A 12642-nucleotide genomic window follows, 5' to 3' on the forward strand; every position below is an offset into this window, starting at 1 on the left:
AGTTCATCTATTTTATATATATATACATATATATACTTTGAACTTGTCTTCCAGTAAGGACATAGCAGTTACTTAGAAAAACAGCATGTTGATTCTGAGTCTAGTTTTCCTTCTTCCCAGATGTCAGGCTAGTTCTCACATTTTTTTTGCCTCAAGCAGCTTGAGCCCTCTTTGTTTATCTGTTTCTACCAGTCTGACCCCTTCTTGCATTTCTCATGTCAGACATACAGGCGGGACAAGGGCAGAGGAGCCAAGCCAAAGACTTGGGGAAGACAAGACCAGAGATACAGAGTCAGCAGCATAGGACAGTTATGATGAATGGCACATATGACGTACAGGTAAGTCCTGGGTGTGAAATACTCATAAAAGTGTTTAAAATACTCCATACTTTAATAACTGAATATATTAAAAAAAAAAAAAATATGTGCTGTAGTAGCCCTTTTAAGGAATTTTAAAAGGGGTTAAAAATAAAATAAAATAAAAACCTCCTCAGTCCCACAGAAAGCCTTAATTTTTGGAGCTGATTGGCTTTCATAAAAGTCAGTGTGGTATTCCAAAGTACTATTTTTCTTGAAGTTTGCCAATTTTGGTATCTGTGGCCCATTTTCCACAGTATGTTCTCAGATTTGGTGACTCTCATCCTGCCAGCATGCCAGACTGCAAAAGGCATTTCTTTTCCCATTAATTTAGAGCTTCCGCTCAAAGTACCAGGAAATTTAACTCCCAAGGATTTTTCTCTCACGCCATCCAGACATGCTTCAGACGGTTGACTGTCTATATTTCCAACCCTTGAAATGTCGTGTGTGTGCGATCAAAAATGTTAAGTGCTGCAAGCCTCACCCAGAAATTTCTGTACCTATTGAAAAGTATTAATCTCCCGGGGAGTTTTTTTTTCTTTTCTTTTGTAAAATAATTTCCCCACAGTAGAAATTGTTAACTGTTAATAGCCCCTGGAGTTAGTTCCTGCAGCGTGGAAGCTCTCATAAGCCGTTTTTCCACCACAGGAACTTTTCCCAGGGTCTAGAAACTTTTGGAGGGACTCAATATATTTCCATTTGTCAAGTAGCCTAACTGCAGCGTTTTGTCTCATCTCACAGTCATTTGAGATGGTTTTTTACTTCAAGGTATTCCGCAGAATTTGTTGAGTATTGCTTGTAAATACCACATTGTAACTCGGGCCTTCATGTCTGATTCAGAGCGCAAGAACGAGAGAGGGAATGAGAGAGACTGAGCAGTTGTGGTCAAGCATGCTAGAAAGTGAATGTGAACAAACCCGTGAATCAGACAAACCAAACTTTATTTTCTGGTTGTTTCTCAGTGGTTGCGTTCTGAAGTAGTGATAAACAGGCTTATATTGTTTCACAACCCTACGGGAAGGTGCGTGGTTAGATTTTTTTTTATAACCAAAAGGGAGGCTTCAGCCTGTCCGCCGTGGATGCTCTGTCTGCGTGTGTATGTGCACGGAAAAGAGGCACGATGGAACGTCATCTAAACTTTTTCAGACATCCCACACGTTAAAACAGCTAAAGTGATGGGCCTGGTCTTTTCTTTACCGCAGTGGAAATGTAGAGAAACAATGACAAGGATCAGGGTGTGAGCTCCACACAAAGAAATAGTAAAGAAACATGTATTTCTGATGTGTATTTCCTGTTAGGCTTATAATAATGCTGTTATTACACACGTACAAATGATGTTATTTAAATATACTTTTATTTTGCACATGCCACGTATTTATGCGGATCAGGTATAAATCCAGTAAACTTTATGTAGTGTGAGAAAAATGTGAAAGTGGCCACGTTGACATCATCTGAAACTTTTTAAAGTTGTTGTTGTATTTCTTTTCCACGTGGGTTACCTTGGAAACAGATTTTTTTTAAGATAACAAACACAAGTTGACTCACTTATGCCTCGACTAGAACTGGTGTTAGAGATTATGGCAGGGCTCCGGCACATTTGATATAATCTTATAATTAATTATACAACAATTTTCTTTTATTTTGTGGTAAAACAGTAACATCAGAAATATGCACTTATGGATGCAATGCAGTCTCAGTCTTGTTTGCATATGTTTAATGCGCATCATTGTGTGCACCAACATGCACTAGTAAAACTGGCGTAAAGTTCTAAAAGAAAACTCAAAAATGTTGCATTCATTTCATTTACATCAAAGTTCCAGTTATTAAATTTGTATGTCATAATAACTCGAAGAAGTGCGACATACTGTATATGAAACATTTTATGTAATCATAGTTAGAAACTTTGATCCAATACAAGTAACACTGATTTAGTTAACAGTTCGCTGTAATCACAGTTGTAATAAATCTGCAAAGTTAGGCTCATAACTGAATGGAATAATTTATTGGGTAGAGCAATCTGCAACTGATTTGTAACATAGGGTGTGCCTTATTTGGACAGGGAGGCATTGTGCTGCAAGTTATAAAATTTTATAGACTGACAGATGGATAGACACAGAAAGGGAGACAACCGGGGCACCTGGCAGACAAGTCGTGCATATGGGGGTATGCATAGTCAAGCATACGTGCGCGCGCACGCACAAAAGCCATAGTGTCGACTTCCCAAATCTTTTGCAGGGAATGCGTGCATAGACAAATGCTCGCATGTGCACCATATGCATGATTATAGCTGTTAAATAATTCAATAAAATCAATGCTCATCCCCATATTGAGGTCTCATTTTATAAAACTAGGTGAATGAAGGGGATGCTGCAAACTTGCAGTTGCAACTAAAAATTCCTTCTACGAGGTGAATGTCGTAGATATACTAGGACGCTGTACTCAAACTTCTAATCATAAATAATCAAAAAACATTTTTAAAAAAAGAGATGTGTTTTGTACCTGACATCAACAGATTGAACAGAACAGAACCGAATCAATCGGAGGATAAAAGTAGTTTTCAATAATTTTGTTCTTTGTGTTACCAGGCGTCCATAATCAGTGAAATCAGCAGCGCCAGTATTGATTTGCGGTGCATGTTAGTACTGAACATTAAAGCCTCAGACTAACTGCTCATGTGTCTGCTATTTTTACCTCAAGAGCTACGAAGTTTAAATGAGATCTTAAATCAGATCAGTGATATCTAATCACCTATCAGTTTAGCAGTATTTTCAGTAATAACCTACAGGTTCGCTTGGAAAAAAATTTTTAATCGTCAAATGTTTACAATATGCTGTAAATATAAGCTCATTTTTGGCAATAACTGTCAAGGATTAGGATTTCGAGTATTCATGAACTGTGATGTTTTTGTGTGAAAGATTTAGTGGGATGATTCAACAAACGTGCGTGTGTGTGTCAAGAATAGTGAAGGAGTTTAGTTTCATTTAAACCAGCAGCCTGTAATGATCTAAAGTCACGTAATGGACACAGTAATACACATACGCGTGCAGACACACACACACATACGCACACCGAATCAGAAATAGAAAATCCAGTGGGCTTAAGTCGTCATTATGAAGAAAAAGTGAAAGTATATATATACTTAAAAAAAAAAAACGAATGAAAGGGGTCTCTATTCTCTCCATCCCTCACTCACTTTTTCTCCCTCTCCCGCCCACGTTTGGAAAATTCCATGTTGTCATTTGCTAAGACAAGATTCCATGTCAACCAATGAGATTCCAGACCCCCCCCAAAAAAGTCATAGTGGAGAAAAGGGAGAAGGAATGAGTGAGAGTGCTCGAGATGGAGGAGGAAAGGAGAGAAGGTAGTGACAGAGGCAGACGGAGAACCAGTAGTTATAATCGGCTGTTAGGGAGTGTAATGAAACAGCTGTCAGACATATTTAGCTGTCTTCTTCTCTCCTGCTTCTCCATTTGTCTCTCTTATCAAGTCTTTGTCTCTCCTTCACCTTCTCCTCTGCTCTGCCCTCTTTCTTTGATTTGTCTTTCTTAGTCTCTATTACTTTATCTAATCCATTTTTCCAACTTCTCAATTTGCTTCCCGGCTCTCTTTCGCCTCTTTCTTTTTCTGCAGCTCTGTTCTTCAACTTACAATTTTTTCTTTCATCTTGTCCCATTCGCCCTTTGCCTCTTTTCTTTCACTCTGTCCCTGTCTCATATTCTCGGTCATGTCTTCCTGCACATTCTGCCTGGTGAAATTACTTGATGCTTTGCTCTTTGCTAATTGTCTGGGCAGGGTCTGTTGGATGAGATAATTGTTGAATTTCTGTCGTGAGATCACGTACAGTAATGACTCTCATTTAGACTTTAACATTTATTTTCTTTAGCTGAGTTGACGTATACCATCTCACGCTTAATTCTTTGTACAAATATTACTTTTTCCACCCTTTTTGGCAAAATGATTGCCTCACTGTCACTCTTGTTGTTTATGAAAAGAGGAAAGTTCAGATTTTCAGCTGTCCTATGAACTGATTGTAGTTTCTTTAAAAAACAAACAAACAAACACACAGAGAGAAAAAAATCTTTTACACCTTTCATCTTCAAAAATGTCCTTGTACCATCATAAAAAAAACTACAAATTTCCCTTTATCTTAACTTCACTCCCACTTTTAATCCCAATACAGTTTAACCATAAGCATAAAACTAGGCAAATAAATAATTTAAATAGTTTTGCGTGTCTTAAAAACTAATTTCTGTGTTAGATTTTGGGAAAAAATCCCAAACAACAGACAGTATTTGTATAACATAGACACAAACTTGTATCTCTTGTTATTTTAAAAAAAATCCAAGTATGAAAAATATCTAAACATATAGAACCTGTCAAACTCACACAAAAAAACCCCGCATGCTAGCAATCCATTATACTAGGAAACATGACATAAAAGCTGAACAGAACATTCCCCGCTAATCTGTTCTTGACACCAATTGACGTAACTGCCATGCTGCACATTCGCTGATTCTGAGATCTAATTCCTAGTATTGAAACGAAAAACAAGAGCATTGCATCTGTTTGGCGTTCTGTTATCTATGGAGCTTTGCATCTTTGCTCATGTCACATGCAGCATGCAGCTCTGTTACCACACTGCCCATAGTTATCTTAAAACCTCAGATTTAGAGACAAATCTATATTGTACAGTAGGGAGTCCATTGCCACTGTATGGCATGCCAGAATGCCTCATTACTATCATAACGATGAGCACAGTGTAATCACGTACTGTCTAGAGGCTAACTTAATTTAAAAAAAACAGTGCCAGGTTGCTGACTTAGTTATATAAAACCTTGGCCTCGACCCTAAACACTACAGTAGAGCCTAGTAGTTTTGTTATTGGTTGGTTAGTTAGACTTAGAGTTGCCTTTTAATTGTCTACAGTTACATACGGAAAATGATGGATTATGTTCATTGTGGGTTTGAGTAGCTAAGGCATAATTATCCTGCACAGCTCTACGATCGGTGGCTTGTGCCATGTGTCCTTTAAATATCTGCTGCTTAGGAACACAAAAATAACTGCCTTGTATCTAATTTATTTCATGTTTGTCTGTTTGAAGGAAAAGGCAGTATAACCAGTCATTGTCTTTTTTTTTCCCTTCTCTGAATCCTGTAAAGTACTTTAATAAATGTAAAGTTAGCATTAACTTTAACTATTTAAAGAATTATAAAGAAATTCCCGCATTGCTCTTTATTTCACAAGATTAAGAGTCTGATATGTAGTTATTCATTTGCAGCAGCAATTTTAGGAAATGCAGACATCTGGAAATGGAAAATGGACAATAAATAAAAACATCTTTTATTTGCATGAAGCAATAACAAGCAAGCAGACTGCCTCTTAATCAAACTGTTTATGTATTAAATATATATTTTTATTCCTTCTTTATTGTCTTTTTCTTTTCTGCCTATCAACAGGTGACATTGGGTGGCACGCTCATTGGAATCGGTCGGAAGACCTCGGATTGCCAAGGAAACACAAAGTACTTTCGCTGCAAATTCTGCAACTTCACGTACATGGGCAGTAATTCCTTGGAACTTGAACAACATTTCCTTTCCTCGCACCCAAACAAAGTCAAAACACCGCCAACCACACCCCTGCTGACCACAAATAACCTGGCAACGCACGACAACCAGCTGAAGGGACGGAGTCAAGCCTTAGACGGGGCCGAACGAGTTGCGGTGCGCGCAGAGGACGACTCTTTGGTCGGGTACTTCATCCCAGTTAGGTCTTGTTCGGATTCATCGGGCTGGGTGGGGGAGGTTGGTCGAGGCGCCGTGCAGACGTATTATTGGTGTAAATCCTGCAGCTGGAGTTGCGAGTGGTCGGGGGGTTCTGCAAGGCTTTTAGAGCACTATGAGCAAAGACACAAAATGAACACCGGTGGTACTACGAGCCCCAACAACTCTAATCCTGGTGGGATCGACAGAGAGCGAGAAAGAGGAGGAAGGAGAGATGGAGGAGAGAGAGACCAAATGGTATCAAAAGGCCGCAAAGATCAGCCATCCAACCTCTCCAGCACCAGCCAAGGTAATGAAGATGTATTGGAGCGTGGCAGTAAGATGATGTTCGTTACTGCTGGTAGATTGTATCTGCTTAAAGCGAAGATAAATGATCGCCCTCAATAAATGAGTCTTCTATTATTGTTTGTGGTGCTTGTCACCTCATGTTTGTTTGCCTTGATTATCATAATAGAAATTATACGTGATGATATTTGAATTTCTGCCCAGGTTTTATTTACTTTTGTTCTGCTTTTTGCTCCTAGGAGACCCAAACAGCAGTGATTCAGAAGCAGTTGTGACCAGTTATAACTGTCAGTTGTGTGATTTCCGGTACTCCATGGCCCACAGTGCGGATGTGATCGTAGTAGCACCATTACTACTGCACTACCAACATAACCACTCCATCCACCGCTGCAGCATTCAACACTGCATGTATTGTCCACAGGGTCTCTGTCAGCCACAAAAACACCTAGGGGAGGTGAGATAAATAAAATATTGAAATATTTATTTGCTTGTTTTGCTGCCTGCTTGTTAATTAGAAGGAAAAAAAGAGCTGTTTTGCAAGCAAAGGAAAAATAAAATGTAATATAGGAACAAGTGTAAAGTTAATTGTTCCAATTTCCTGCCTAGTTAAAATTCCCTTGCTTTCCTCAGTCTACCCACGCATTCTCCCCTCCCTCCTTTTGTGCCAGCTGCCAGCAGTTCTGTTGCAGCTGTTAAAAATGCAAAAAGGATGGTTAACATCCAAAATTGAGGGTGGCATCATTTACTTAATAATGCACATTCATACTGGTACTGCTGGCTTCCACTTCTTTATTAGATTCATAGAAAATACACGGCTACGCCACAGCATCAAAACGAGATTCTTCTTATATCGGCAGTAATCAGTAAAGAATTTGAAGGTTCAAACCACTTTTGCTCTTACCTTTTTTTCTAATTTGTTTCAACAGGTATCCCACCCATTCGCTTGTCGGAAGCCCACCTGCCCCAAATGCTGTTCAAAGTTCCCTCAACTCGCCAAACAGCAGGACGCCATTGGTTCAAAACCTGCTGTCACCACCTCACCCAGCGTGACTCCTCCTAATCCTAGAGGCGACCACAGTGGGATTTCTGGTTCTACTTTTCACCCCTCAAACCCCGCCCATCCTGTTGTCACACAAGGTATTTGGAGGCATATGTTATTTATATATATATATAACATTTATCGGAAGCCTGATTCTGGAGCTTTTCCAGCATGACCCTAAATTCTTCGCTTCTTGCTTCTGATTGGTCCCGCTTTCCTGTCGTAGGCGTCACCCACTTGTGTGACCAGTGTGCATTTGCTACCACTGACATTGACGTGTTGCTGCAACACTATGAAAGCTGCCACAACCTGATCAACCTAAAGGGGGCTCCCCCACATGTCAAAGCTGAGGAAGAAGCTGCGGGAGACAAGGAAGGAGGGCGAGGAGGCGCAGGAGAGAGGGAGTACTCATGTACAAAGTGTCACTTCATTACAGAAGTGGAAGAAGAGATTTTTAGACACTACAGGTGAGATTGCATGGTCATTATAATTGTGTTATTTGATAGGATGTATTTTCTTCCCCCTGCCTAATAAGCTAATAAGCTAACAGTGCCCCAGTTGATCCCGGGAGGAGACACAAATCCCTTTGGGGTCATGGTAGGGGGGGCATCTGACTTAAAAGAAATCTGCCAATTCAATCAAACATGCAAAGCTACCCCCTGTGGCGCTTGTAAATAAGAGAGCAGCCAAAGGTAGCTTCTTGATGATGTTTTTTTACATTATGTAGTGTTTTTTTCTGCAAGGGTTGAGCCATTCAGTTTTCCATCTTTTTCAAAAATCTGTGCTTTTTTTTTGCCGTGCATGCAGTCAGTTAACTTTTTAAGACATAGAATCTCATACAGATCGAGTATTTACTTTGATTGAATTCATCATGGGGAAAAAAAAGGCAAGAATCTGAAAAATTTTGTTCAAGTTAGGTGCAAATTCCTGTGCTTTGTTTCAGACCCCTGCGATTCTTCCTTCTTACACTCACTTATCAAGTAAATGTTCAGTGAGAGGAAAAAAAGAAAGAAAATTGTACGCTTAAGTTACTCGCAGACACCATGTTGACATTCTCACCTGGAAGCTGCACAGATATGATCACATATTTATAGCCCGTGTTGCAGATTTTCAAACTGATATTACACACACCCGTCTGTGATGAAGTCCATGAGTCGAATATCTATGAAAGCACCATGTTGTGGCTTATGGGCTGTTTTCTCGAGGGGCAAAAGGCTTTGGCCTTACGTTCACATTAAAGTTACTCCATGTCGTACATTGCTGGAGATTAGACGACTTAAGACGCATTCCTCTTTAAATGCACCTTGGATGCCTGTGAAGCCAAAACCCCAATATTGCAACAAGCTTTACAGTCTTTGACATTTCACCCACGTCTGCTCACTGTCTGAAAGTGAGTGGTCAGAAAGGTCCTATTGAGTTTGTCTTGCACTACGTGAAAAAATAAAGTAACAAGGTCTTAATCAAAAAATGAAATCTAGGTTTCAAAAATATTACATTTGTCTCACACTGACAAGTGCAAGAAGGATTTAAGTTTCCCTGAAGGTGGGAATTTTCTCTTTTTATTTGCACAGGTAAATGTATACACTAAATTTATATGTATATTTTCTAAAAAATACCAAAAACTCACTTTTACAGGCTGTAGAGGCTAGACTGGACTCCAGAGCCAATCCTGTCTTCTAGATTCAGATTTAGTGACGGAAAAAGATGAAAGGATGAGTTGGGGTGGGGTGGGGTGGGAAAAAGCGGAGTGGCGTGGGAAAGCTGGGCCCAAAGACACAAAAAACTGGAGATAGTTGTGTGGAGATTTGCAGTTACTAATCTACACTACTGATCGGAATGTTTTATTATATGTTGTCACTTGGCATTGGTATCTAAATCAGGCTAAATTATCAAAGAACAAAGTATCGATAAGCTGTGATTGTTTCTGCTGTCAGGGTTTTAAAACAATATGCTGCACTTTCTTTATTCCCATGAAGAATGGAGATCCTCCTCTCTGAGCCTGTGTGCCTGGGGCAGAGGCAGCTGTCACTCCCTTTAACTGCAGCACCATGCAGCACACACAGGCACAGGGCCTCAAACTCTTTTTAAATGTGGTTGCTCCTCACGAGAAGTGATGCCAACGACAATTTCTTTCCATGCGAGGGCAGAAACACAAGCAATATGCGAAGATATTAAATGCAGAGGAATTCACAGTTTTCGTCTGCCTAGCTGTTAGTTTTTCTGTCGTTGCCTCAGGTATGTTATGGATACTCAGTGTGTGAGCGTAGAGCCCACACACTGAGATAACTTAATTACACGAAATTGGATTGATGATAAAGCGCACCTTGTGTGTTAAGCTACGGATGGATTCATAAATTCAAGCGCAAATGTTCACAGGAGTATCTGAACGGTTCTCAGTTAGGGTTTTAGAGCACGCACATCAGGAGCACATTCAGAGATGAGCCTTTCCTCAGTCAAAAACAATGCTGTCGCAGTTTGATGAGAACAGCAGATGGCAAGGACCGAAAGACGGGAAGGGAAGAAAGAAGGTTAGAAGAAGGAATGTAAGAGGGAAGGTGAATGAAATACAGAGAGAGAAATTCAGAGAGAAGCGTGACAAAGCAGAGTTTGCAGGGGATTTAACAGTTCATTCACGTCCTTAACAAAATCTAAGCCCTGAATCTTGGAGCTCAAATCAAATAAAAGTGAAATAAAGCCAGAAAGTTTCATGCTGCATCTAAAAACAACCATTTTTTTTTTTTTAAATCTGAAGGCCAAGTCTTAGAAAACAAAAAGCAGCATGTAATTATAGGGTGTTCAGATCAAAGGATGCTGCTGTGTAATGCGAAAAAGATTGTCAGCTGAGGGAAGCCAATCAATCCATAAGTTTTATAGATAAACTCTCACCTAGCTGCTAATATACACCTTAAGTACAATCTGATGGCTGACAGTGGTCATGTTAAAATTACACCCATAGCAGCCAGTCGCACAGGTTCTTTACCCACATATCAGATATATATGTATTGGTCCGGGTAGAGCCAGTCACAGTAAAAAGGATTTTGTCCACAAATGGGGAGCCAACCAATGGTAAAGCCGCAGTGGACTACACTCACCGGTCATTTTTATTAGTTACACCTTGCTAGTACCACTTTGGACTTCCTTTTGCCTTTAAAACAGCCTAAATTCCGGTGTGGAAACATTCCTCAGTCGACTGCACATCCTGTGATCCGAATCTCCTCTTTCAACACATCTCAAAGAAGCCATTTGAGTAGAGAAGATTTATTGTAATTTTCAAGTTTGAGAGGATTTGAGCATTGATACGATGGGTTATCCTGCTCAAAGGAGCCATCAGAAGATGGGTACACTGTGGTTATAACGTGATGGCCAGCCTGAACCATTGCTACAAGAGCCATGCTTTCCATCCGAATGTTGCAGTAGAAATTGAAACTCATCAGACGAGGCAACATTTTTCCAATTTTCTCTTGTCCAATTTTGGTAAGCCCAGGTGAATTGTCACCTAGGTCACCTGCTTTTAGCCTGCAGGAGTGCATTCAGAGATGCTCTTCTGTATACCTTGGTTGTAACAAGTGGTTATTTGAGTTACTTTTGCCTTCCTATCATTTTGAAGCAGTCTGGCATTTTCACCTACAGCACTGCCACTGATGGGATATTTTACATTTTTTTCAGACCACTCTCTGTAAACCCTAGAGATGGTTGTGTGGGAAAGTCCCTGCAGATCAGCAGTTTCTGAAATACTCAGACTAGCCTATGTGTCTCAACAACCGTGCCACATTTAGACACTCTTAAATCACCTTCCTTCCCCATTTTTGTTCCGTTTGAACTTGATCATTGGCTGATTAGACATTTGCATAAACAAGCAGTTGAACAGCTGAACCTAATGAAGTGGCTAGTGAGTCTACAAAACACAAATTGTGCTTCCGGATGCTGCAGAGTGCATTGCTATAATAAGATATTTGGAGAAAAAAAGAGACTTTTTTCCCACTGTCTCGCTGTTTCTTACCCTACTGATGGAACAATGCTGCCATCCTAAAGGAGTCAGAAATCGGAATTTCAGAGTTCCAAGTCAGAATTTGAATCTGGAACTCAGACTGAGGGGCCCCAGTAAGTAAGAGTTAACAATCCAAGATGGCGGCATTGAGCGTAAACATTAGCAAAACTATAAAACTTTGAATCTGTGCTGGCTCTGTTGTGTATTAACTCACTATAACTCCCCAAATTAGCCACATGCACAGCACTGGTCAGGCTCAGTCCACGGATTCACAGTGCCAGATTTATCAAAACAAGCTTTAGGACATGATTCTAGTGCAAACTAGAAACTGTTTATTACAAATGGATAAATTATTATTAAAATACAGATAGAAGAAGCATATTTTTTATGTCTGCTTCAACATTTCCCGTAGGAAAGTAGTGTTAACAGTGACAGACCCAGTAAATGATGAAATCAGTAGGTATGCCAGTCCACGTGTGGATGCTGATGATAAATCAAGGCTGCTGTGTCGTTCAGCATCTGGAGACATAAGTCTAATGGACACACTATATGCTTTTTCATTCACACGTTCTCACAGATTTCTGCAAATATTTCAGCCTCTGTGATCTGCTAGAGGTGCAGACCTTTTATATATTCTTCAACAGCTAATAAAGGGAGAAAGAGAATATGAGGCAGGATGATGAATAAGATAAGTTTATGTCAGAAGTATATATTTATTTCTGTATTTTCACTTGCTGTTGTATAGAAATCATGCATCAGACGTACAAGACAGCAAAGAGGAATACATAGAGTATTCTGAGAGGTTATATATCGGGACGTATTGTAAATGTTTGTGTGGGTCTGGATCTGCAATATCTTCTCATTGTTTTCAAATTCACGCCTTAAATGTTTTGTTTTTGTTTTTTCCTGGATGAGGAAATATTATGGTAGGGTTCAAAGCAGAAACCAGAGGATGCGAGTCGCAAAATGGAGAAAAATGACTCTGGATATGCTTTTTCCCCCCTGTTTTCAATGACTTTTGGTCCGTGTTTATTGTCTGCTATTGTAAAACCCTCACTCTGCTGTAATATGCAGCGATAATAACCTACTGGTGGGAAAAGCCTAAAAGAATAAAACAGGCAGTGTTGGGAAAAGCGGTGTTTTCTTATGACATCTGAGTGAAGCAATTAAGCAAGTGTAATTTTGGATTTAAG

General features: G+C 39.8%; 1 protein-coding gene across 3 annotated transcripts in view; it reads left to right on the plus strand.

Moving 5' to 3' along the window:
* trps1 (trichorhinophalangeal syndrome I) overlaps positions 1-12642 on the plus strand; it is a 124268-nt gene that overhangs the window by 53133 nt on the left and 58493 nt on the right. For all 3 annotated transcript variants that reach the window (XM_086279671.1, XM_086279672.1, XM_086279673.1), the window contains exons 4-8: positions 223-338; positions 5814-6426; positions 6662-6876; positions 7349-7559; positions 7688-7928. In XM_086279671.1, coding sequence (XP_086135797.1) covers positions 223-338; positions 5814-6426; positions 6662-6876; positions 7349-7559; positions 7688-7928 — 1396 coding nt within the window. The remainder of the gene's footprint in view (positions 1-222; positions 339-5813; positions 6427-6661; positions 6877-7348; positions 7560-7687; positions 7929-12642) is intronic.

Source organism: Aulonocara sp. 'chitande type north' Nkhata Bay, linkage group LG22, assembly GCF_057382095.1.
Source record: "Aulonocara sp. 'chitande type north' Nkhata Bay isolate Kocher_YH1m ecotype deep benthic linkage group LG22, A_spYH_male_GT1.1, whole genome shotgun sequence".
NCBI lineage: Eukaryota > Metazoa > Chordata > Actinopteri > Cichliformes > Cichlidae > Aulonocara > Aulonocara sp. 'chitande type north' Nkhata Bay.